Raw genomic sequence first — 27,687 nt, 5'->3', positions numbered from 1 at the left:
GCTTCTTAGATCACACGGATGATAGACGCAAAGCATTGAAAGAAAGACTAGAAAAGGTGCTAGAGAAACGCACATATGCAAATGATTATGCTTACACTGCAATAAAGACGCAAGGTAAACTAGCTATAGATGCATTACATGTAGGAAGGCTTTGTATATATAGGCCGAAATCTGAACATGACACTTTATTTGTGGGAACGAGTGAATGCAGGTATGTGTTTTTGTTTCAGAGTAAATGGACATTCATGTTAAATGGACAGGATCCAGCGATCCCTGGGATCTATTATATCTGTGGACTTAATGCTTATTACCGTCTCCCTAAGGGATGGTATGGTACATGTTATTTGGGAATAGTTTTCCCAAAGATTTACCAGATTGATGACTTAAAACAAATACCTAAAACGTCTGAATTACAACATGTTAGACAAAAATGAGAAACAGCGGCTGCTGTCGTTGGTGACATATTTGGAGCCATAATTCCTTCGGTAGGGGTTATCTTAAACTCCATAAAGATTCAAAAGTTGTCTACTATTGTGGATAACATGTTGACAAATTATACAGGGGCTATACTCCTGATGGATACTGAACTTGCTGCGGAAAGAGCTATGATTCTTCAAAATCGGCTTGCTTTAGACATTCTTTTAGCACAAAGGGGCAGAGTCTGCAAGATGCGCAACGAGCGTCATTGTTGCTCATATATACCAGACAATAGTAAAAAGGTAAGAGGAATGCTTACTAACCTAACTAAAGATAGTGTAGACTTGAAGGATTTGAAGGAACCTGGAGTGTGGGAGAAATTAGGAAAAGGAATTGCCAGAGTATGGAGCTGGTTTAGCAATATTTGGAATGGGGTTCTTGCAAAAATATTAGGGGGTCTATTAATTGTTCTGGCCTGTTTATTAGGATTATGGGGAGCATGCAAAATTAATGATAAAATTAAAAGAGTTTGGACAAAGAGGAATAAGAAGAATGAAGAAAGTGAAAGGGAGAAAATGTTTAATGAAATTTGGGAAAGATCACACAAGGGACAAGATGTTGAAATGCGCATTATGCGCAAGGTGAAAAATTAAAATGAAAGGTCAAAGGGAAAGGTTCATGTGATGACGAACGTCATCAGAGGAGGGACTGAGAGAGCATAGCTTATATAATGTATATTAACATAACTGTTTATGAATTAATGTGTGATACTGCCGCATAGAAACTGTAATAGTAATTTGCTTAAACATGCACCTGAAATGTGACCACAGGGGAGTGGCCGCCAATGTATACGTAGACTAATAATGATGATTAAAATGTTATGTAACAATGTATTGAATACGTTTATGCTAATTAGCAATAATTGTGTTATTGAATTTGCGCTGAAATCCTTATAGGCCTCAATTTAGCATGAGTCGAAGCTTAGCTGCTTGACTCTCATAATAAATGTATTTTTCCTATCTTGCAGTGTGCTGACTCACAAAGGACACGACCTTTATTATTTTTTTCTCTTCAAACTAAAAGACAAATGTAACCATGCTAGATCCATTCCCATTAATTTTTCATTGCTTGTAGAATAATGTTAAAACAAAATGAAACAGTGTAAATTAATGTAATGTACAAGGTCATTCAAACCGGTGAAGACAATGGAGCTACTGACCAAAAGATGTGCAAAGCATTACAGAAAGATGAAATCATACCGGATGTGCCACCTCTGAAGACATCGAATAAGAGGACCAATCAGAGACTTGTAAACCAATATGGGGTGAAAGAGTAGGTGACCTGGGGCCAGATGTAGCAAAACGGCAATTTGCGACTTGCAAATTGCGAGTCCCGGCGACTCGCAAATTGCGAGTCCCTGCGACTCGCAATTTGCAAGTCGCAAATTGCTATGCAGTACGGTGTCTCAGACACCGACTCGCTATGGGGTCGCAATGACCCACCTCATGAATATTCATGAGGTGGGTCGCAAATTGCGGCCCCATAGCGAGTATAGGCACTCGCTATCATGGAGGCCTGCTGTCGTCAGCAGACCTCCATGTTCGTGACTGCTTGATCAATAAAGCAGTTTTTTTTTTTTAAGTGTAGCCCGTTTTCCTTACAGGAAAACGAGCTGCACTTAAAAAAAAAACCGAAACCTTTAGTTTCGGTATTTTTTCAGGGCAGGGAGTGGTCCCTTGGACCACTCCCTGCCCTGAAAAAATATTTGTGGGTCCAGTCACAAACTGGAAGGGGTCCCATTGGGACCCCTTCCAATTTGCGAGTGGGTTACCATCCACTTGAAGTGGATGGTAACTGCGATGCCATTTGCGACCGCGTACGCGGTCGCAAATGGTATTGCATCCCACTGCGAGTCGCAAATAGGAAGGGAACACCCCTTCCTATTTGCGAGTCGGAAATGCATTTTGCGAGTCGGTTCCGACTCGCAAAATGCATTTCTGCATAGGAAACTGCGTTTTGCGACTCGCAAACGGCAAATTTTGCCGTTTGCGAGTCGCAAACAGTTTCCTACATCTGGCCCCTAATGTGTTTTCTGATAGGTTAAAGATAGTGGGGTATAACAAATGGCCAATAGAATTTTGGGGGAATGTACAACGAAAAAGGGATAAAAACCCATGACACGGGGAGCCATTTAGGTGGGTTAGGGAATGCTATTGATTTTATCCAGAAATGTTGTCACTCTGTTTGGTGACTTGTTGCTTTACTTAAAACCATCCTCGCCCTTAGATTTGTCCATATTACACTTTACCTCCTTATGAGGGAAGTGCCAATTTTTGCCCCGGAGCTGAGTTCTGACAGATGGCGATTTGACTGATGTCCTGAAGACGAAGACTGAACCTGTGCGCTGACCTAAACTTTGAAGGGTAATTATGACAATGCAATTGTGATTTGTCTATTTGCTTTTCCTTTCTAGGTACCAACTGCTTACTTTTGACAGAGACCATAGCTAGAGGTTTTCCAAATTAGTGTTCTAAATCGTTTTGCATGAAGCCCAACATGCTAATGCTAATCAGTGGTTAGGACAGGTGTTTACTAAACTGACGCAAATAGACAAATGACTGAAGTTATGCTTTATTGAACTGATGCGTTATTGACACTCTGCTAAATTGATCTATGTTCACGCCGTGCTATATTCTGATGTTTGTGATTCTCGCCTTAATTAAATCAAAGTTGCCATATCGTGACTATGCTATTATGTTTCTTGGTGTTGAGATTAACGCATCTGCTCTTAGATTTGTAATCAATAGGGAATAAAACTTATAAAATTCGACTCAACTGGTGTGGTTATTCATGGCTGCAAGGTTATGGTAGAGTTTTGAATTGACTAATGATTTTGAAATGTATTGTTATGATAAATATTGATGACATTATTGACGTATTGATTGACATGTTGATTAGCTATCTCGTCCTAAGGTGTCTCTAAACTGGGTCAAAAGATTCATTAGCCTAAAACGAGTCCTGATGTGTAATAAATTATCATAAAGTGACGCGTTAACACTACTAACATGAAAAAAGTGTGTGTGGCATTAGAACTTTTTTTACTTATATCAGCAGATGCGTCCCTATGGAGAAGCTTATGCCGATTTCTTTTCAAGCTCAATCTAGGGCAAATTTTAACAAAAAATGTATGACTCAAAGGGCCATGACGGGTACGGTAAAACATAAGAGATCCTGAATACAATTTTCTCACAAATTGGAAGTTAGTGGCAGGCTTTGACGAATGGTGAGATATGCTGGTGTCATCGAATGTTCTAGAACATAGCAATCAAATTGATAGCTCCCTGGAGGGTGTGATTTACCACATTTTATTGCATAGACTCTTTCAAAAGAGGCAGCAGACAAGTATCATTAGACAGGACCAATGGTTTACTTCTTTGCACAAATGTCAGAAATGTTTACATTGACAATTACTCAAAGTGACAATATAATCCCTGCTCAGATTGCTTGGTGGTATTGGATATTGGTGGGATGGATTTTTCTCTATTAGCCTGGAGAAGAAATTGTTTTTTAACTTACTAAGTAACTATGGATGACAACATCTAATGACAACATTGGACATCACACATTACACATTTCTTTATTCATCTAGAATGTTCTAGACCACTATGTAAGGGTTTCACAATTAATCTAATTTTGTAGCATGACACAGTTTCTTCTCCTTCCTTATTCAATTCATGTGGGGACGGAAATGTATTTGACTCCTTTCAAAATCTACTACAAAAACATGAATTTCTGAAACTGCCCGAGAGTGACTGGAATTCAACTTACCACTCCCTGTTAACCCTTCTACAAAATTACAACATTGCTAACAAATTTTCTAATGCGATTTTGTAGTCATTTGACTTTGAAAAGATATGTGATCTGCACTGTACAAATGCCTCCAATGTATTCCCCACTGATACTAAGCATCTACCAAATTAAGGATTTGGTTTGTTTCATGTGCTGAGCCCTGTAACAAATAAATCATACATTTGCTTGAAAACATAGCTATATCAGAATTCATTGTCAGTGTGTTTAAAGGAACACAGGGCATATCAATTTTCACATGGCCATCAAATTTAAGTTTTTAAATGCATCTTTCTGTTACGCAGATTTGAATGTGGATTGTGCAACATGTGGGCATATTGCTATAGCAACATTGACATGAACATACTAACAGATAAGGAAGATACTGAGGAAATCTGAATCATAAAAAACGCAATGCAATAGACGTTATACTCCTTTAATAATAACACTGGATAGAGCTTTTCATGAAGCAAGATACAGGCCCTTGAAAATTTGCACTGTTATATTTTAAGATGACGTGAATCAAATGTTTTAAAGGAAACAAGGTTCCACCAGGGTCTTCCTATGAGCTGAATGGTAATACCCCTTTACACAAGACAGATAGTAGTCACCTATTGCAAACATCTCAAGTTAGTTTCCTAAAATGTTAACATCTGTGTCACTTTTTGCTATATTTGAATGGGGGTTAGTAAACTGTATGCTGAACCCAAGATTCATAATTAGATGCGTCAGATGTACCCAAATGAACGACTGGTACAGCATCTTCCCCAGATGTGGAGTTGTAGAGCCCACAGAATGTATCAAATGGCCCCACTCCTTTCCAAGGCGATTCGCAGACTATTTTCAACACTTTCAACAGAAAATACAATTAGATGTCCTTACTCATTATTCGTAGTGTCGCTCATCCACGAGGAGAACAGATCACGTGCTAGATGTAAACATTCTTGAAGAGCAAATGAGCAGGCTGTTGATATCAGGTCACCCAGTGCCATTCTTGAATGAAAGGTCAGATCAATAAGAAAAAAAACAATTGTATTTGGTAACAACAATCTTGCATCTGTAATTCACACTTAAAGACAAAAAAAAAATGACTTTACAATTCAACACAGAAGGACGCCAAAAAGCAACGGCAAAAACAACAGATAGCCGGACCTATTGATTATACCAATTCCTGCTCAAAATGTTTAAAATGCCTTCCTTTAAGTATGTCTCCCACTTAACTTTATTTTCTCGTTCTGCCACTTCCAAGTCGATTATCAGCCACATAATCTATCTGGGAATGCGCTTTGAAGGATATGGATGGGATAATAAAAAGTTAAGCAGTACCATGAACAAGAGAGATCACCCTTGGGAATCACAGAACTAGTGCACAGAGCTAATTTAAGAGGATCTTACTGCGATAAGGTAATAACAAACATAATTAACAGACATAATGAAATGCTCCATTCCTGCAGAAATAAGCTCTGCAGGCAAGGAAATGATGTTGCAGCATCAGCAATGTTTTCCCAAAGTAGTCTGAATCATTACTAAAACATTAGCTTGAAATGTTTCACATATGCTTGTATTTTGTCCAAACAGCTAGTCGTTATCTGAAAATACAATCATTACCTTCTGAACTACCAGCATTAGTGTTTAGCAAATAAACTCATTTTCTTCCCAAACACCAGAAGGTAATTTCCTGAAAATATACTAATTTTGTCTCCAAATATCAGATTGTAATTAGATTAAATACATCAATTTATCCAGAAATCTCACCCTTTTAGTCTTAATAAATACGTACATGTTAGTGCTCACAATACTCCACAAGCCATCATTGCAATCTTGTGCAAATGTATCCCCCATTATATGTCATTCAATTCCATCAGGTGCCCAGAAAGCCCCATCATATGTTAATCAAAATACAGTGCAGTTACTGCAGATACAACTATTCTGTGCTTAGAGGCAGCCTGTACAGAGGGCTAGAGAGCAATGGCACAACACATGGGAAATATTAATGTAAGAGACAGTATCTGAGATACTCAGTCCGGCTGATAAACGTAGAATAGTTGTTTCGGCTGGCAGTAGTAGAATGGCTCTGCCTGCTCATGTCTCCCACACTCAGTGGTGTAATGCAAAAGGATGGCCCCCCTTGCAGAACGTCATGAGGGTCCCAGGCGTCTCGAAGATCGCACATACATGCATTAATTTTGGGCTCAATGGGGGCACGACGAAGGGTTGCCTCCACCTCCCCCACGCCTGTATTTCACCCCTGCCATGGACATGAGGGCATGGGGTACCTTTTGCTGGGCCTTTGTCTGCCAGCCATGTTACATGAACTTTTCTGTGCAATGGCATGGCTTAAGGACTGAGGGCCCCCCTCTAAAACAAAGGACCATGGGGGACCCCAGGCCCACGGGGGTTGCAGGGACCTCTGTTACGCCCCTGCCCACACCCCACGTACACTATATAGAATTTGCCACTGATGCTGTGGATTGGTGATGTGATTTACAGACGAGTAGTATTATAGCGTCAGTTCTGAAGCTTGTGTGAAGTTTTTCTACTGCTAGTTGCTTGTACGCTTTAGTATGTTTTAGACAATATTCGGCATGTGCACACAGACTTTCCTGAAAATGTATATATGCCCCAGGAATGTCATTAAAAAAGTGTTCATCTCTTGATAAACATTGTATTGCATAAAACAGGCTAGATGCACTATGTGTACCCCAATATGCAATGAAGCATGATGCACTATAATGGAGGCACTCTCTGTAAAGAGGCAAGAAATGCAAAGTGCACTGTCTTTGTCTTCATACCAATGCAGTTGTGTCCCCCAAATCGTGATAGCTTAAAAACTAAAAAGAACACTCTAGGGTCTTTAGTGTATATGCACAGATGAAAGACAAGTGAGAGTAAGCTGACAATAGATGAATGGGTTGTGCTGGTATTGTCCATGCGGTTGTCCTGCTACACCCACAGAGGCTTTGCTGGCATGGCTAAGTGAAAAAGCTTCTATTGACCTGTCTGAGAATGAGGGTCCTCTTGCCATAAGAAAAGACAGAAGTCATTTATGCATGCTAAAGGGGGCTTCTCCTGGTATTTCTCTTGGGACATGGTGGTAAAACTAAGGATTTATGTTTGTTGGCGTGGTAGTGGGGTAAAGTGGTATGGGTGTGAGTTCACCTAATATGATGAAGCAATCTCCAAAGACGTCAAAGGAGCTGAATGTCCAAAGAAGGTACGGCAACAGATGAAGAGACCGTTTGACATGGGTATGGGGACTTCAGAGTTAACATAGAGGAACGCAGATATCACTGTTACACACACTAGGATGTCAACCTGCTCTGTGTGTGCTGAAAATAAGGGGCGTATTTATGAGAGCTTTGTGTCATGCTTGCACCCAGCAACATGGTACATGTGTGACACAAACCTCTATATCAGATTTTTTAAACCACACAAAGCCACTTTGAGTGTCTTTGAATGGCTGCAAAAATCTGGAGTTAAGCAACACACACTTAGGGGGTCATTCCATCCCTGGCGGTCATCGACCGCCAGGGTGGAGGACCACGGAAGCACTGCCAACAGGCTGGCGGTGCTTCCCTACCCATTCTGACCGCGGCGGTAAAGCCGCGGTCAGAAAAGGGGATCCGGCGGTTTCCCGCCGGATTTCCCCTGTCTGGGCTTAATCTCCATGGCGGCGCTGCAAGCAGCGCCACCATGGAGATTCCGACCCCCTTCCCGCCACCCTGTTTCTGGCGGTTTTTACCGCCAGGAACAGGATGGCGGGAACGGGTGTCGTGGGGCCCCTGGGGGCACCTACACTGCCCATGCCGCTGGCATGGGCAGTGCAGGGGCCCCCTAACAGGGCCCCAGCATGATTTTCACTGTCTGCTTAGCAGACAGTGAAAATCGCGACGGGTGCAACTGCACCCGTCGCACCCCTGCAACACCGCCGGCTCCATTCGGAGCCGGCTTCTATGTTGCAGGGCCTTTCCCGCTGGGCCGGCGCCCGCCGGCCCAGCGGGAAAGCCAGAATGGCCGCCGCGGTCTTTTGACCGCGGAGCGGCCAAATGGTGGTGACCGCATGGCGGGCGGCTACCGCCGCCCGCCGCGGTCAGAATGACCGCCTTAGTCTATGCAAAGGAGGCATTCCATGGGTATCACATGGCTGTTCCCACGCAACGCTCACGGTTTTTGACTCATGCCCACATTTACCAAGCGTGGTGAACATGGGAATGTGCCAAAAAAGATAGTCTTCCCCAGGAGAGGTGTAACGAGGAGTGATATCCTTATTTCTCCTTGTTACTTCCCCTCTCAATGTGTGCTGCATTCTGCCTCTAAGGATTATTTTTGCATGTAACACAGGCAGCCCATTGTGCACCAGCGCAGGGGGAAAGGACAGAAATGTGATATATGCCTTAAATCTGGCATATTCCTTCCCTTTCCCAATGACGCAGTACAGCGTACCAAGGTGACTTCCCATAAATATGGCCCTAAGTATATGGTTGAATATTTTCATTGAAAAAATTAGTGTATTCTGGCCATCTCAACGCATTGGTTTTATTCATCAGATTAATACAAATAAAACAATGACTCTTGTAAATGGGAGGCATGCTATTCATCATTCTTGGACTGATCTGGCAACCCTACATTGGATGGAGTGTAATGTGGGTATATCAGGGCATGAATGTACAGGGTAAGAAACAGGGTTACTAGTTCTGAGGGTAGGTACCCTTCTCAAGAAATCATCACAATCCTTGTCAAGTGGAAGCGCCAAAGTCACTAAATAAACAAGAGCTCAATGTCCTGGTAGCCATGGCACAATGTGTGCTGCAGTCCACTTGTGACATTTAACATACTGAGTACACATTGTTACCATATGCCACTGACATAGAGGTAAGTTAAATATGTCAGTCAAGGTATGCCAATTTCAGCATGTTTGAAGGGGGAGCACGTCACTTTGCCACTTGTTAGAGTTCTGATTTTGTTTATCTGTGCCAAAAGTATCAGTTCCTGCAATTTGTCAGAAATTCTCAACTTTTGAGTTGCTCTTCATCTGGGTCTGTCTGTTGGGACCTGGGATCTTCCTTTCAGGATCCTCACCCTCAATGACCTTTCTCTTACATAACATGTGTATTTGCACAACACATGTTCACCCTAAGGCTTCTTGGCATTAAACTAGCAGATGATTATCGTTACCTAACTCAGTTGAACCAATGTTATTGACCTTGGAAGGATGAAGGGCTAAGTAGACCTGCTATGATTTCAACATCCTACCAGGAGATCAAACACAGAACCCTGGAGTGGATGCATTAGTTCACTGAAACAAGAGACACAGTTTTTGCACATCATTCTGCTTTCAACAGCGGCGATCAGAGGGGAAATGGGAGCGTCGCCCCCCACACTGCTGTGCAGAAAGCATGAAAAATAAAATGAAATGATAATAAAATGACTTTATTACCATTTTATATTTGACGCTTTCTGACAGCAAATTGAGCGTGAGGGCAGGATGGGACCAGTACGTTACTGCTGCCAATGATTGGCAGCCGTGAGGAGTGGCCACTTAAGTTTGAAGTGCGAATGTTGGCTTGGACGGCTACCTTGTTACGGCCAAACCAAGATGCGCAATTCAAACTTTTCCAGCTGGGTTGAAGAGCAGGCACAGCCCTAAAGTGCATTTTGGAGCGTGGAGTTGGCACCGCTTCAGCCAATCAAGATGGTTTACACCATGAGAACAGCTTCTAGATTGGATGAGAGTTGGCTGTGGGCTTTGAGCTCAGAGGACATGCTGCAGAACAACAAGGATGTGCTGCAGAACATTGAGTGGCAGTGTAAGGCAAGTGATTTTGTTATGTTTATATTAATATTAATGTGTATATTATTGTGAATTTTATTATGTGTATATTTTTTGCACCCCTCCAATGTGATTTGCCACCAGCTGCCACTATATTAGACTCTATACCCGAGTCAACTCAAAGAAGCCAACCATTCATGGACTGCAAGGCTCACGTCTCTGGCCTGATACCTCCCTCCCACACTCACTGGCATGCTGATAAACTTAGAAGAAGACATTGTGAGCAGTGAAGCCTACCCTGAGTCTTGATGCATGCACAGCTAAAACCTCGGTCGATTGTCACTCCCAGGTGTCCCACCTCCCCTTCCATGTTTCAGCCTGAAACGTGCTACTTCAAGCCTGTCTGCAGCTCAATTTTAGGGTCATATTACCTTTTCTGAAGACGATAAACAGGAGAACAACTGACTTGGAACATCGAAAGGGAAATAACTAAATTGATCTCTGCGTCATGATACTTCCATCTTGAATCTGGATCACATCTTGAGCTTGACCACATCACTGGAAGGAAAGTAGCATATATCTTTGTGTGTTAATTAACTTTAGCAACCTGAATAAGTGTTAAGATAATATTGAATCTCTAGGAACAAAGCAGTGAAGGGAGAAAGAATAAGATGTGCCCATAAATTAATGTTATTCTTGCTCCAATCACAAGAGGTAGCACAGTAGGCACAAGTATGTACTTAAAGAAAGAAAAGGCAATGGCAGACACTGCAAGACCTCTTCTTGCTTGTTACGTTAAGGGACTAGTTTATATCAATAGGGTTTGTAGGGTTTAGGATGGTATAGGGTTTTGGGTGGTAAGGGCATTTTTAGGTTTTAGGGTGGGTATGGGTTTTTGGGTAGTAAGGGCATTTTTAAGTTTTAGGGTGGGTATGGGTATTTTGGTGGCAAGGGTTTTTGAGTTCAGGGTGGGTTTGGGTTTTTGGAAGGTAAGGGGATTTTAGGGCGAAGTATGTGTTTTTGGGTGGGAAGGGGTGTCTAGGGCGAGGTAAGGGTATTTTTAGGTTTTAAGGTGGCAAGGTGATTTTTATATATATATATATATATATATATATATATATATATATATAGAGAGAGAGAGAGAGAGAGAGAGCTATAGATATATATATATATATAGGATATACTTACCACTTTATTTCATACCACACTGATGCCTTTATCAACCATGCCTTTACTACAACATTTTTGTGGTAAAGGCATGCATGGTAAAAGCATATGTGTGGTATAAACTTTCGTTGTTTCTTGTAAAATGTTCAATTTTTTAAGAGTTACCACAAACATGTTTAAATGGTCGCAGTAGGTGCTGATAACGGTTGTTGTGTTGAGCTCTCACAGGAAACACTTTGATTTGATGAAACTGTAAAGTACTTGCGACTACATTCCATTAACTGACGTTTGCCTTTAGGTCCTAGAAACATAAGTGGCAGCCAGGCACGGTTCGCCGGAGGAAAAAGGGGCGGGGCACGTGGCTTACCTAAAAAAAATATCCATCATTGCAGGCCAATCGTGACCCAGCTCAAAGCAGCGTTAGGATTGGCTGGGAGCACCAAGCCAGGGCGCTCCCAGGCAGACAGGGAGCCTCTGCTTGCTCTCTCTTGCCCGGCAACACAGTGCCGAGCTGGAGAGAGGCTACTGCGCATGTGGGTTTGGCGGGCCTGAGTCGGCCGGCCAAACATTCATGCGCACTGCGAGGGAGTGCTGAGCACTCCCCCTCCATCCCCGTCACACACGTGGCCCGCCCACTTTTTTAGTGAAAAACATAATAAACTCTGTTTATTATATTTTTACTATAAAGGTTTTGTGGCTCCTGCTGCTGGCGCGGGGGGCAACGCTCCTCCCCCCTAGCGGAGGAGCCACCCCTGGTGGGGGCTAAGGATTAGATATCTGAACCCTGACTTTACATTACCCAACTCCACATCACATTGTACTATACTTCATCAAACCAAATGACACCCTGCTACCCACTACCAATACTCATCTTTCCCGAACACACTTAACTCCACCCCACTGGGTTACATAAGACACCACGGCTATCCACACAGCTGTACCATACATGACAGCATACACACAATGACCACTCTGATTCCACCACACCCAGCAACACCTCTGTATACTCAACTACATCTGAAACACTCTAAAACACTCAACTACCCTTCACTACACCCCACACAATTTAAAATTGTGATCACTGCTGTTTTTATGTACCAAGTTTAATTATTGCTTTTGACTGATGGGTAGAAGCATGAATAGATGTGTTGGTGCCTTTAATAACAGGTTTCAGTTTTACTCACGTCATCTGTATCCATTTTATTGGCTCCATAAGGAGGAACGTGTTAGCAATGCCTGCCCACATTACAAACTGCGGCAGGCATTTTAAACTTGTGGAACAAACTGCATCTAGTTCTGACATAAAATACAGCGTTTATGGGAAAGGCTTTGTGATTTGGGCCTGCAAATTGAGGGATGTTTCACATCAAAGACGAGAGAGTTTTGTGGCTCTTGCAAATTGCATTTATGATAATGGCCCTTTTAATTTAGAGAGCTATTAAGATTAATTTGTTAGTTTTGAGCATAGAATGAGGCAGAACAGCCCTGTGTCAAATACACTGTTATAGTGTTATACACTGTTATAATAATGACAGTGATGATTTTCACCCCTTAAGTAGCTAAAAGAAATCCTAATATTGTTCTGATTTAAAAGTAATTTTTTGGCAGTTCCACTTTGCATAGTTAGCTTTTCTCGCTACTAACTACCACTGATGCTCATGTGGACTTGTATTTAATGCCGCTAGTGCAGGCATTGAAATGTTGCTGTTAGCCGCACTAACTCCATTTTGTGGCTGAGGGTAACAGTTCCAAGAGGGGTGGGGGAACCTCTGGTGCTCGAACAGGATGCTCCCACCTATTTAAATAATGATGGGGGCCGATGTGGAATCGCATATGTATCAGCTCACACCCTGTCCACACCAATCAATGGCGTTAGCATGCCATACAGTGCACTGATATAATTGGCCTACCAGACCTCGCATTGGGAGCAGCAATTGAGGGCTGCTATGTGCGTTCTGGAGCATTTCTCACCCCTGCAGGGACAAACAAAGATGGAGAGGTATCGCTGGGTATGGGGAGAGTCTTTCCTATCCAGCAACGCCTCTCCCAAAAAGATTCCTGCTTAGGGATTGCGCTGCACTGCCATCCTTTAGCAGCAATCCTACGCACCATGGAAAATAGATTTTGGGGGAGGTTGGCCCCGCTGTCATTGATCACCCCTCCAAGGGGCAAAACTATTTTCAAGCTTTTTCCCTTCCCTCAAAGGAGGTCAATTGGGCATCTTTACATAGGGAGATCTCATCCTTCCCTCCCAGGGAAAGGAAAATATGGTGCCCATTTTATTTTGGTCAGATATGCCCGGGGACTTTCTACTGTCCCTGGGCAGTAACTAGGACATGAGGGGCACCATCGGAAATGGAAACTCTCCCCTTTCCAATGGAGTCCATCTGCCATGGATTCCTGAATGGGGATTGCGACAGGGACTGGGGAACTGGCATGTGCAGATCTCCTCAGTGAGAATATTTTAACTTTCACCTACAGGTAAAAGTATATACAAAAAAAATAAATGCAAGTTAAACTTATCTGAGGGAAATGCATTGTTCTGATAGGAAATCTCAGTTGTGGTGCAATCAGAGGGTCACTGATTAGACTGCTAGTTGGGGCAAAAGAGAGAAAGGTGTATTTCTTCTTTAGATGTCTGCCACTTCTCTCGCTTGACAGTAAAGTATACCCATTCCTTTCATCCTGATTCAACTCAAGGGTGGCATTAGCCAACCAGGAATGGTTTTATTTTTTATCAAAATGTAGAGGAACTGTTTAGTTCAAATTAAAAAATGTTTGAAACGTTGCTTCCAATATATGCTGCCCTGCCCTTTCCGAGGAAGCGCACCCTCACACAAAGTAATCCCCTTTAATATTGCCTGTTACTATGGCAGTATGTGCTTTTTCTGACCGCAATTATAGGCTTGCGTGTACCCAATTAAACTGATTAGACTGAAGGCGGCCTGTCAGCTTCCCCAACAATAAAGATTTGCCCAAACTATGAATTTAGGTGATCGGACCACCAGGGAGGCATGATTAATTTTTAGTGTTTTTTTTGTTTCCTTGGGAGGGGCGGAAACTAGGCCATGCCCTCCACCAAAGGGTAATGGATAAACGTATTTGGGTTTTAGGTTGCCTTGTTGTGTGTGCTGCAATTTGAATCTTTTTTTTGTCTCGTAGGTTGTCCAGGAAATTGGTTATAGGAGACTTCAGGCAGACGTTCGTTTTCTTTATTAATTCAGTTGTTCTGCATGTGTCTCTTTTCTGCTACATTCTGACTTGCACAGTATTGAATTACATTGTCACTTTCAGCTTACACCACACACAGCATTCTTAGTGCATTAACATTTCTTTGAGTACCTCTGCATTCAAACTAGCACACTGTATTTGATAAAGAATGTTTTAGATAGTTAAAGGAGATGGTGTCTCGTTCGATGACTGCTTCCCAATGCCCTTACACTATAAAAAAGGCAAAAATGGTACCCCAGTCGCACATCTCTACTAATAGGAGTAGTATTTAAGTAGTGGTGCTCAAAACACTGCAACACACCAGTTGCCAAGATGTGTATGTTTGCCTCAGAGAATAACTCTGCCAGAACCAGTACATAGAGAAGAATTAGCGGAGCACTCTTGCAATGTATCTGATGTAATTCTTTTACAGTATTGTCCAGGAATACACATTAGTACAACCCTTATAGGAAATATTGTAATAACTGATATAAAAATTTGATATAAGACAAAACGTTCAAATATTATAATGGAAGATGTACTTTTACTCAGTAATAGTTTAAATAGTTTATTTTACATATAAACTATGAACATGTCAATATGATATGTACAACAATATAAACAATGTTGTGTTGACAGTCTTGATGGGAAGAGGATTCCAGCTGACACGTGTTTCGGCACTTCCTGGGGCCCTTTTCAAGGCTAGGTAATGTAATTATGAAAACAGATCATTAGATGCACTAAGTCAAAACCATAAAAGCCTAGTAAAGTGTCAACCCAATTCTAAACAAAAACCTCCTGGATCCAGTACTCGTTTATCCTATTAGGAGCTTTACAAAGGTGTCCTCCAATGTGAATCTATGGTCCATTCCAAAGTCTGCATCCAGTATTTAAGAGTGTATGGGGAACAGTCTCAAAAGTATTGTGACTGCCAAGAAGTTGGCTTTGTTCAGCAGTAAAGATGCAATCTTTGGAAGAATATAGACCTTGATAAATCCATATAGAGTATCGTCTTGAAAACAGAGTGCTGTGCGGCCTAACCGCTCTCTTGAAAGACCTTGGTTTTGCAAGAGGGCAATTGGGTCGCACGGCACGCCGTTTTTAAGATGAAGCTCTACAAAAAAAATATTACATCAGATACACTGCAAGAATGCTCCACTACTTCCTCTCTCCCTCACTAAAATAAAGGAGAGCTCTAAGGCAGGTTCTGATACTGAGACAGCATCTGAAAGAATATCAGAATCTAAAAGTGATTTTTCAGTTGATGGAGTTTTATCTATTGATGAGTCTCATTTCAGTGATTCTGAAGAACATGGCAAAGGTAGTAGTGACTTTGCAAGCACCATACGTGCAGCGGAGAGACAGTGAAAGTATAGCTCATTCCAGACTATAGGCAGATATGATGCCGACCACAGGAAGAATGCTAGCTTGATACACAGTTCCTTATTTACTGCAAATTCTGGATGTAAAGTCAATAGTGAATGTTTGGTGCCTACTGACTGCGTCCATCATTTCCTGGATGAGAAAATTGTGTACCCAAAAAATGTGTGTGCTGAACAGTTTCTGAGGGGCCATGGAGGCACTCTAGCGCCTTTTTCAAGGACACACCAGTAGACTCTCATTTCCCCTGGGTGGCTGAAAAAATGTTTGGGCCTTCCACTCAATATGATAATACTGCATAAACCAACCATACCGTCTCACTGGTATACTTGTACAATTTGGGCAACATCCTGCTTCTCACCAGTCACAACCAGAGAAAGACTGTTGATTCTGCACAGTATGCACATTTGAAGGATAATTCAGCGGCATTGCCCTGGGTCATGTGGATTGCAGCACCATTCGAGGTCACCTAAAGGATTCCCTCTGCAGGCTGTTTGTAATAAAGCTGCAAAACACAGTGTGCAGTGTTGTCAAATTCTCGGATAGGCATCAAGTATTTGTGCTATCTATAATTCACAATGAGAGCACTTCCCCTGTCATGGTTTGGGGGTCAGTGGGCATAAGTACACAAGCCCATCTGTATTCTGGATTACACCTAGATTGACAAGTACAGTGCGCAGTGTGTTTGTAGCCATTTATTATAGGCTAAACAATGCATGCACATTTGCTCATATAGTATGAGTAATCACAAAATGAATATTTTCTTCATGAGAAGATTCTTAATCTCAGATATGTATTCACAAATTTCACAAGGAAACCTTGGAAGCTGTTGATCACATTTCACTAGTGCATTAATTTAGAATCTCCACTTGAGGGATTTTTTTAAGGCTTAGTAAAAATGGGACTGTCAAGTATCACATTGTACTATATAGTTGTAGCAATTCAAATTGTATTGTGAGTATTGCATTTTGAGACAATTTTGTTCTGCAGCTGTGCGACTGTATCGTTTTATTCTTCTTCATTTTTATTATTACTTACATTTGTTCATTTTTATCATTCTTCAAATGTAAGAAAAAAATCTCAGGTTTGTATATCAAACATACATAACAACTTTAATCAATTTTTACTATTCCATGGACAAAACGTTGTATTTGTAGACTCATAAAGGTAGTGCTGTTGTGTAGCCATTTTAGCTATAGCTACATGCACGTTATTTTAACACACTAGGCCAAGCCACTGTGCACTCTAACCTAGATATATTTTATTTGGCTTTATTTTATTATTGTTAAGATAGCCACTTTTACGGACTTGTTTTATTTTCTGTTTATCTAACTGCTTTGACTAGGCCAGCACTCTGTTCTCAAACAAGACATTCTTGCTCACTCTGTGCTTCTTCCAAGGCTACTGCAAGGTACATTGCTATTGAACGTGGTATAAGTTTAGTCTCCGACATTCGTAGAAAATACACATCCTTCCGTAGGGACATTTTCTCAGAACATCAGCTGTTTTATTATAAAAACATTTCCCTGTCCCTTACACGTTAGAGGGAGATTCCAGCCAGAGAACCACAACTGTATGCTGACTGCTGAATGCTTCGCTACAGTTGCTTATGCAGACTTCAGGCCTTTTCTAAGGTATGGGGGATGATGTCTTCCCAGGGGAACCTGAAGGGCAGAATTAGAGCTTAACATGCTGTGCTCTATCATAGCCTAGGTAGGAATTAGTCTATTGACTCAAGTGACAATATGGTAGCGTTATTTCTATCCTTTACTCTTCTTGTCACAATTTTAATCCTGTCCTGCTTATCGTGCTGGTTATTGTAGTACACCACTTTATTGTCTAAGATGCAGTTGCTTCATTAAAACCTTATTGAAACATATACTGCCTCTGCTTGTCATTGTATATGTGAGACTAATGTAACTGAGAGAAATGGATGAGATCTGAGTGACCACGATTTCCCTGAGAAACCAACTGTGTCATGCGCTCGGCTGCCCAATCATCCCTGCTCTTGGGTAGAGATGAAATACTGCTAATTAGCCAGAGCAAAACCCGGATTGGGGCTACAGGTGTCAAGACTCAGTCTCCCACACCTTAGGCGATTCTGCTGCTCAAATCCAGTAGTCTCATTAGAATAATGAGAGCCTACGCAACAATGGAATTCAGGAGCCAGACTGATAAATGCAGAGATTTTGGATTGGGGCCCCTGTTTATTATTAACACTTTTAGACTGAGCAGTAGTTGTATGTGGGGTTGCTCCGAAAGTAGAAGTAGTTTTGTGTACCAGAATTCTCTGGGCCAGCTGCGAGAAATTAGGATGATTTTGCATGGTTCTCTCTTCATTTTCCTTGTTAACTGAGGAATTAACGGTATCGGGGGGGGAAAAGCGTAAGCAAATATTTTCTATCACCTTATCAAAGCATTCCCCCACAATCCGTTCTGGTGATGCTAGCTTGCGTAATACTAACATCTGTAGTTCTTCCTGGTTGCAAATTTGTTGAGTCGTGGAGTGCCCCATTGACTGGAGATGGGCTGATGATGATGATGGATGAGCCTACAATTCTGGGAAGGAATGAGCAGAGCGTTAGAACTATGGCCTTTAGTTCCAGAAGACTGATGTGAATTCTTTTGAAAGGGGACCATTTTACGCTGATTGATAGTTCCGGGAGATGGGCGCCCCATCCCAGTAGAGAAGCATCTGTTGTAATCCCAAAATCTGCCACTGGTGGCAGAAAAGTTAGACCTTTTGAGAAGTTCTGGTTCTGAGCCCACTATTGCATGGAAGAAATAATTATTGTGGTGAAGTGGATTGTATCATCAAAAGATCCCTCTGTTTGTGTCCACTGCTTGTCTAACTCCTCTTGCAATGGATGCATGTGAAGCCTTCCATTTGGAATTAGGGAAATGCAGGAAGACAGCATTCCTGGGAGCAATTTGTACATCCAAACTGAAACAGACTTTCTTCTGGCAAGTTTTTGCGTTACTTGCTGGATCTTCTTTTTTCTTTCCAGAGAGGCAGAAGACTTGTCCGTGTTAGTGTCTAGAACTGCACCCAGTGAATATTTATTGTGACACCTAGTTTCTTGAACAGTTTGGGACATCGGGCCAGATTCACTAAAAAGTGGTGCAGCACAGTGCTGCACCAAAATTTGCAGGGCCATGCTGCGTCATTTTAGACACGCCTCTGTAGAGGGGATTGATTGTTTATGGGCAGAAAGGTGTCCCTTCCTGCACATATACAATCTACAATGTGATTTGGCACTTCTATGTGTGCAGAATGCAGCACACATAGAAAAAGCAAATCGTCATTTTTGAATGAAGAGACACCTTCCTGCACATTAACATTAATTCATGGCCTTTTGCTCTTTCAATGTGTGCTGCAGAACGCAGCACACATGGAAAAAGCAAAAATGAAGAGGAGTAAAAGTATTCCTTCTCATTGTTCCTTGCTAACGCCACTCCTGGGGTGACATTAGTTTTTGGCGCTGCCACAGATTTACGCCTTCTTGTAAATCTGGGGCAGTGTCAAAAGCAGTGGGTGTTGCGGTGCCCACAGCAACACACATTGCACACTCCTCTGACGCAGAAAACTGCATCGGAGGGGCCCATATTTACAAGGTGGTGCTAAGCCACATAAGGTGGCTTCGCGCCTCCTTGTAAATATGGCACACTGCACAGTGTCACTGGAGCATCACAAAAAGTGATGCTCCGGTGGCACCTGGGCCTTAGAAATCTGGCCCATAGTTTGGTATGCGCCGTGGCTTTTTGAGATATTGGGGCCTTGATTATCCAGTCATCCAAGTATGGGAATACCTAGACTTCTCTTTGTCTTTGGTGGGCTGCCACCCGTGCAAGGCATTTGGTGAATATGTACGGACCTGATTTCAACCCAAAGGGAAGTACCTTGAACTGGAAGTGGGCACCAGCTACCTGGAATCGTAAATACTTCTGATGATTGGGATGAATGGGTATATGGAAATGTGCGTCCTGGAGGTCGAGAACTGTGATGTGGTCCCCATGGTTTAGAAGTTGTAAGATGTCTTGTAAGGTGATCATTCGAAATGATTGCCTCTTTAAATACTTGTTTAGTTGCCGTAGATCCAAGATCAGGCACCAGTCTCCTGATTTTTTTGTGATGAGAAAGAAACTGGAGTAGAATCCCATTCCTTTCTGCGACTTCAGAACCCTTTTTCATCATGAAAGAAGCCTCCAAAAGTAATTGTTTGAGACGTGGAGTGAGTGGAGCTCTGGGTGGGACATTTGGTGGTTTGTTGACAAATTTGAAGGTATGTCTCCTGGCTATGACATCGAGAACCCATTTTTCTGTTGTTATGCAGGACCATTGATGTAGAAATTGGGAAATGCGATCTCCTGGAAGACGTGATTTAGGGAATGGGGTAGCCAGAACCGGTGCAAAGTCATTGTTTCCCTGTAGTGTCTCTGTCCTCTGGTGGGCTGCTTCACTATTGTTGGTTGTTCGTAGGTTGCTGAGGGTGGGTGTCTGTATTGCTGGGTGTACTATGGATGATACTGACCCTGATAGGGTTGATAGTGTTGTCTACAGGGTTGAAATGTTCTTTGACAGTAGAAAGTGCTCCAGGCCCTGGCTCCACAAAAGGGCTGCCTCTTAGTTTGCACAGTTCCCAAAGATCTGGCGGTATCAGTATCTGTTTTGATGGCTTTAAGGGCATCATCAATGTGTTTTCCAAACAGTGATTTGCCATTGTAAGGCTTGCCTAAAATTTTGCTTTGAACCTCTGGTCTAAAAGATGTAGCTTTTATACAGGCTTGCCTTCGGAGTACTGCTGCCCCAACCAACTGCCGAAAACCCATCAATGAAATATCAATAGCGCAGTCTATTATCTCTGCAGAGGCTCGTTCTCCTTCCTGAAGAATTTTTCTTGCTTTTTCTTAAGAATCGTCAGGTAGAAGGTCAACAAATTTAGACATGTCTGACAACAATTGCCTGTCGAATCTTGCTAGACTCGCCAGAGAATTAGCTGCACGTACTGTGAGACCTGCCATACTTGACAAACGTTTCCCAATTGAATCAATGCGTCGTCCATCTCTATCTGGTGGAGTATTTATAGGTGTAGTGAAGTTCTTTGAGTGTCTTTGAGCCGCTTGACTGATAATGGAGTCAGGCTTGGGATGACCCACTAGGCATGCTAGAACATCATCTTGTACTTTATACTTTTTATCCAGTCTAGGCATGACTGCTGGTATAGTAGCTGGATTCTTCATAGTGTGGATACCCTCCTGCCAGATTAAATTTATCACAGGTACAGCCTTCAGCATTTTATTCATTGGCTCTTTGAAGTCGTCTAAGAAACAGTCTGTTTGTTTGGAGGTCAAGGGTAATTGAAATCTTTTCGCCTCACGTTCCATTATATTATGAAAACCACCTATATCATCTGGTGGTGAGTCTACAAGAGGTTGCAGAGGTGGAGATGGTGGTTGTATGATGTAATCATTCCACTCAGTTGTTGTTGTTGATCTCTTATTTCTAGGTCTGGGCAGAGTTCACAGAGTCCAACTCCGTGAAATTCCACAGAGTTGAATAAAAACTCCATGGAATTCCACAGAGGCGATACGCTGAGTCCTCCTGAATGTGTCAGATCTCGGACTAGCCAGTACCGACCCTGGTTAGTGCTTCCGAGATTGGGCGCATTCAGGGGGGCCGTAGGCAGTGAAAGCTGCCCGGCCTGTTGTGCACCGGCCTGCCCTGTGTGCAGTGCATCCTCCTCTAGTAGATGAGCTGGTGGAAGTGGAAGAATTTTGCTCGGTTATGTGTGTTCTGGAAGCAAAACCTCCTCTGTAGGTACTTTAATGAATGACATGCTTGATGTCTGTATTAAGGGTGTAAGAGGAGTTTCTAGTGTTTCCATCAATGGTAATTCATTTGACTTTGCCGTCAAAGATGTATTTTTTACTTTGTCAGTCATAACGGCTATGTTTATTGAGGAAATCGTTGTCGATGGTGAGACCATCGATGGCATTCTCGTCGATGGTGGTGTCATCAATGGTGCTTTCGCTGACAGTGCCTTCGTCTGCGGTGTCTTCATCAACAGTGCCTTCGTTGACAGTGTCTTCATCGACTGTGCCGTCATTGGCGGTATCTTCGTCGGCGGTTTCTTCATCGATGAGGACCTTCGGCAACAAGGTTGTAAGTTTGCCTGTCGGTGAGACAGTTTATGGCAGTGGTTTTATCGTCGTCGAATTCACTGTGTAGGAGACGATGGCTGTCGACGCTAGCAGAGATGAAGAAATTATGATCGGTGATGCTGCAATGGTGAACGTCGACATCATGGTGGTAGATGCTGTCGACGATGCTGTCAAATGCTGAGGAAATGTTTGATTTTTTCACAGAAATAATTTCTTTGAATAACGGAAGTGATCTTGATGGTTTCTTAACAGAACCTTGGTATTGAGGGCTCTGAAGAGACTTTGGAGGAGACTTTTGACTTTCTGTGAAGAATTTCCTCTTTATTTTTAGTCTCTAAATGGTGAGATTTTTTTAAAAAAATCCTGGTATGTAACTTAACAGTTTGTAAAGAATCATCACTCTGCTCCTCAGAAAGAGGTTGATCTTTTGATTTTAGTCTCTGTAACCACATGAGTAGCCTTCCCTCCCTGTCCTTTAGGGTTTTCTGGGGGAATGTACAACAGATCTTACAGTCCCTAACATTATACTTTGGATAGAGACAGTAAATACACTGTTTATGAGGGTCCTCTGAGTGTAATCTCTTCTTGCCACAAGTTTTACAAGGCTTAAATAGACCCTTTTTTGGTTATTCTGACATGGTAGAAGTTAGTTGAAGGAACGTGAAAAATAATTCTGATCTGAGAAACTCCTTTAAAAACATCTGTTCTGAAGAGAAAAAACTGAGCAGAGCGCAGGGAGACTCCCATCTCATGAGGTGCGGTAGAAAATCTGAGGGTCTGGAGCCTCTGTGCTGAGGGTTCTAAAGGGTGTTGTTGCCGGTTAATGGAAAACTTTGGTCTTGTTTTAGAAAAGACATGCCTAGGCTATTAAACAGAACTTTGCATTCTTTTTGCAGCCTATTACACTACCTTACCCTGCTTATAAGAATAAAGTGTGACTTCCACTTCGAAGACGGGGAATGATTCAAGCATGTGAATCAATGAAAGATCCAATACTGGAGAATATACAATTCTTATTGTGTGCTTTATTGAAAAGCAGTGTAGCACCAGGTTATGATGTACGCTCAAATCAATGTGAACAAGTATTGCTATTTCACGTGAGCACCTCAGTCACTAAAACAACAGTGTACACGGTAGCACCTTGCGATTAAGCATCTCAGTTTTTATTGTGCAACTTCCTTTGTGTTAATTGTTGTCACCCCTCGACATGTGTGTTATTTAGCTTGTTTTGTATGGAATGCCTACAACCACAGTACCACGCACTTTAACTGATGTGCTGATATTAGTCAGCTCATCCATACTTATTTTACTTACCTCCAAACTACCTTTTTTTACTGCTTATAAATGAATGTCTGAATTGGACTAACTTAAATTTTAACCTGGAACGCACCTTTCTGCCAGACTGTTTGTCACTACTGTTCTACTCTTCTAAGGACAGATTGAAAACACAAATAGATCTTGCTTCAATGTGCTAAAGCATGGCAACATGGGTATGCATACATCTGGAAACACATCTCTGGCACTATTAGATTTATGTCTTGTGTTCTTTATTCTCAAAGCCTGTGGCACAAATAAGGCATAGGAAACACAGAAAGTGGCATGGCAAAAAGAATCTGTTCACATTTATACATGCCTGTCTTTGCAGAAATTAGGCCATTAAATCTATATTTACTGGCTTTGCCAATACTTGTTAAAACAAATGTGTATGCATGATAGATAGAAGCGTCTCTAAAGTACGTCACCACTGGAAATGACAGCATCGCTAGGTATGACTCTGACTCTCCTCCCTGGGCTGAACATCTTCAGTTTAGTCAGATTAGGTATTTGATTATGCATATTTCACTAAATGCAAATAATATCAGTCAACATAGGACACTTACTGCACAAAATAGTCCTCTTCAGATTCTTCAAAATTACTCAGAATTACATTTTCATAGTAATGATAGATAGGAGCAATCCTTCTTAACATGTATTTCTGTGAAACAAAAATAAAAATACATATTGTAATTTGAATCCCACTTTAACAAACTAAGGGCATTCTTAAGCAAATCCCTATTTAAGAATAATAATACATCATCATGGAAATTTATTTGATTGTAAAGTTGTCCTTTATGCAGTGCTCACGCACCCTTTTGACACCTATGAGAGAAGGGGAGCTTGCTTTAGAAATAAAAGAGGGAAATAGGAAGAAACTGTTTAGACAAAGTTAGTTTTAGTTCAGAATGTATGACTGGTGTAAAAGGTGAGTTGTTGCTTCTTTCTGGTACTTTTGGCTAGGGAGTATAGGAGTAAAGCATTCCATCATTTGGAGCCATGACAATGAAAAAAGGTTGTATGTCGATAACTCCCATATATTTTTGTAAAACTTTACTTCGGATTTCTCATTTTGGATTGCATTTTTTCCGACAAATACATATTAATATATTATAACTTTTATCTACACTCTATATACACACACACAAGCACACACACACACCAGTGCTTAATTTGTGATTGTTGTGTCCGGTGCTTATTTTTGAGGCTTACTCTTCTGCCTCAAGCATTTGCTGCAAGCAAAAGACACATATGGGAAAGATGGATGAAGGGAAAAACGAAAAAGCGTCACAAAGGGAGAAAGTATAAAGCTGCAAGAGTGAGCTGAAGGGGGTTTATATGGATTGAAGAGGCCAAGATGGCTTCAGGATTGCGCCGGCTCAGTATTCCATGTTCACACATTTAATTGCAGCAGCCGCAGGTTTAAGAGGAGGGCTTTGAGCACCAGCACCTTTTTATTTACAAATTAAGCACTGACACACACACACACATATATCTAAATATATATCTATATATCTATATCTACACATATCTATATATTTATCTAATCCATCTTTCTCTCTCTCTCATATACATAGATTTTACGAAAAGGCCTCAACAATGCAAAGCAGGACGTCAACAGTTTTTTAGCCTAGGCCTCCATAAATAGGGTGGCACAATCAGTGCTGCAGGTGCACTATTAGTATTTACGCTGGGCACAAGTAATGCATTTTACTGGGGACTTCCAAGTACATTAAATATGTCAATTGGGGCATCCTGGATCAAGGTACTTTGGTTCAGGTGTCCCAAGTGGGTCCCTGTATCTGGCCTGCCCTCAATCATTGTCGGCCTAAACCTTTGACCTTGCTCCAGTCCAGTGCGACCAGATATCCCATTTAAGCACTTATTGCTTCTAAGCGCTATTTTACATTTATTCTTTAAAAATTCATATCTCGATTTCTGCTTATTGGATTTTTGCCGTTTTAGTCTTGTTGTATTAATTAAATTAAGCTCCATTGTTCTAACAAGGTTTGGTATCCTTTTGTGTAGTGTTTTCACTGTTTTACTGCAAGTGCTGCACAAATACTTTACACATTGCCTCTTAGGTTAAGTCTGACTGTTCTGCACCAAGCTACCAGGGGGAGAGCACAGGTTAATTTAGGGTGTGTTTGTGATGTACCATGACTAGGATTGTGGTTCCTGCTTGGACAAAATGCATACCTCTGCCAACCCTTAACACAGTTTCTAACTCTATCTATCTATCTATCTATCTATCTATCTATCTATCTATCTATCTATCTATCTATCTATCTATCTATCTATCTATCTATCTATCTTTCGAGCTAGCTAGCTAGCTATCAATTATGTCATAGAATATGTCAGGACTGGTTAGGTTATAAGCAGAGCATCGACAGAGCACGAGTTATAGTTACTTCAGGTAATTATAACTGGTGAATTTAACTGTTAGCTTAAAATGTTATGTTAAAACTAACATTTTAACCTTTGTTTTTTCAGTGAATTTGTACGTTTTTTTTTTAATGCAAAGAAAAATATTATTACCATACCTAAATATAAGGTCACTTTAACCTTTGCACTGATAACATCCACAGCATTTATGCCTTAAACTAGTGACTTTGTAATAGAGAAACATAGCAGCCCTGTTCCTCCCTTATTGCATACAAGTGATTATATATCTGGCTGCACTTTTACCAGTAAACTTCAGTTTTTTTTTTAAGGAAGGCAATATTTTATTCCCTCCTCTTTAATGTTATGATGGGCCTACAGCGATGAGTCTCTGGGGGCCATACTCGGCTCAGGGAGAGAGGTCATGCACCCCCCTGACAGTTGGAAAAATTTGTGGGCCCCTGGGGTAGAAATCAGCTCATTGAGAGGCGACCTACACACATCCCCACACCCAGCTATTAATATATATTGACCTCGGGGCCTGGCTGACCGCATGGGATCATACTAATTTTAAAAAAGAAGAGGCTGCTATTATTTATCCCAAAATTCCACCTAAATACTAGAGTGAAAAAAACATTTTTTAATTATGGCCTTCTGGGACTTCCCCACAGTGGCTAGATATGAGGGCAGAGTATCCCTACCCTGTCCCTTAAACCATTTTCAGGACAGGGTTCTAAGTCCCTGAGTCCTGTAATGGCTGCCGCAACACTTTTGTTCATTTTGCAGCCAGCCAGTCAGAGCATTCTCTGTTCCAGGAGCATCACTCCCACAGAAGCAAGATAACCCAAGGGAAAAAGCCTCATCGGCCAATCAGAACACTCTATTTTTTTAAGTTTTGCTGGTAGGCCTCTCACAAGAGTCCCTCGAAGCAAGCAGTCATATATATATATATATATATATATATATATATATATAAATATATATATATATATATATATATATATATATATATATATATATATATATATATGTGTGTGTGTGTGTATATATACACACACACACACACACACACACTACTGGTGGATGCCAGTAGGTATAGTTAGGACCTAGTTGTTTTGCTAATAACTTTGGCGCCATTTGATGAATCTTCACAACATTTTCAAAACTAGTTTGCGATTACTTCAACTGCTGTTTTGAAAGTTTCGGGGTGATTCATCAAGCAGGAGTGGAAAAAAAAGAGGGGAGTCCCAAAACATGTTTTCCCTACGCAATTTCTGACTAGAGCCTGAACCGCTGAACGGAATTACACCAGATTTGACAGAAAGGTAGATCTTGGTCCAAACAAATCTCTTTTTGTTATTTGGTGTGAATACGTTCAGTAGTTTTCTAGATAGTGAAAGAAAAAAATATAGATATCTAGGGAAGCGTATCCTCATTGAAACAACGGTCCCTTGCTGATATCTGACTGGCTGCCAACACTTCAGCCAGTAAGTGTTGGCAGCCGTTTTGGGACTCAGACTCAGCCGAGTCACAGAAAAAGTAAAAAAAAGAAGAAAAAAAAAAAGAGAAAGGGCAGCCTAGGAATATTCTGCCCCCCCAGACCTGGTGGTTGGGTCCCTGGAGATCCTGCAAGGGCCAAAAGTAATTTTTTTAAAATAAATTCCCACAATAATCGTGGAGGATCTCCGGGATCTGCGGAGCCTCCGCATTCCTATATATCAATATTCTTTTTTCCTTTCTTATCTCTAAAACTACTCAATGGATTTACACCAAATCACAAAAAGCACGCCTCTGCCAAATTTGGTACAATTCCTTCTAGCAGTTCTGGCTACAGTCATGTTCAAAATCCCTATGGGGATTTGTGTTTTGGGATTGCCCTTTTTCTCAGCCCCGCTAGATGGATCACCCCGAGACTTTCAAGACAGCAGCTGAATTGACTATTGTATTTGTTTTGAAAATTTTGTGAAGATCTGTCAAATGAGGCCAAAGTTAATGGCAAACCAAAAGACACACTTCCTTTGAAAACTAGATCTTAACTA

General features: G+C 41.5%; 1 protein-coding gene across 1 annotated transcript in view; it reads right to left on the bottom strand.

Moving 5' to 3' along the window:
* LVRN (laeverin) overlaps positions 1 to 27,687 on the bottom strand; it is a 470,465-nt gene that overhangs the window by 139,268 nt on the left and 303,510 nt on the right. The window contains exons 15-16 of the mRNA XM_069226651.1: positions 23,833 to 23,927; positions 5,146 to 5,256 (exon numbers count right to left, since the gene is read on the bottom strand). Of these exons, the coding sequence (XP_069082752.1) occupies positions 5,146 to 5,256; positions 23,833 to 23,927 (206 nt within the window). The remainder of the gene's footprint in view (positions 1 to 5,145; positions 5,257 to 23,832; positions 23,928 to 27,687) is intronic.

Source organism: Pleurodeles waltl, chromosome 1_1, assembly GCF_031143425.1.
Source record: "Pleurodeles waltl isolate 20211129_DDA chromosome 1_1, aPleWal1.hap1.20221129, whole genome shotgun sequence".
Taxonomy (NCBI): Eukaryota; Metazoa; Chordata; class Amphibia; order Caudata; family Salamandridae; genus Pleurodeles; species Pleurodeles waltl.
The sequence above is the reverse complement of the archived record's forward strand: the minus strand, read 5'-3'. Positions and strand labels throughout refer to the sequence as shown.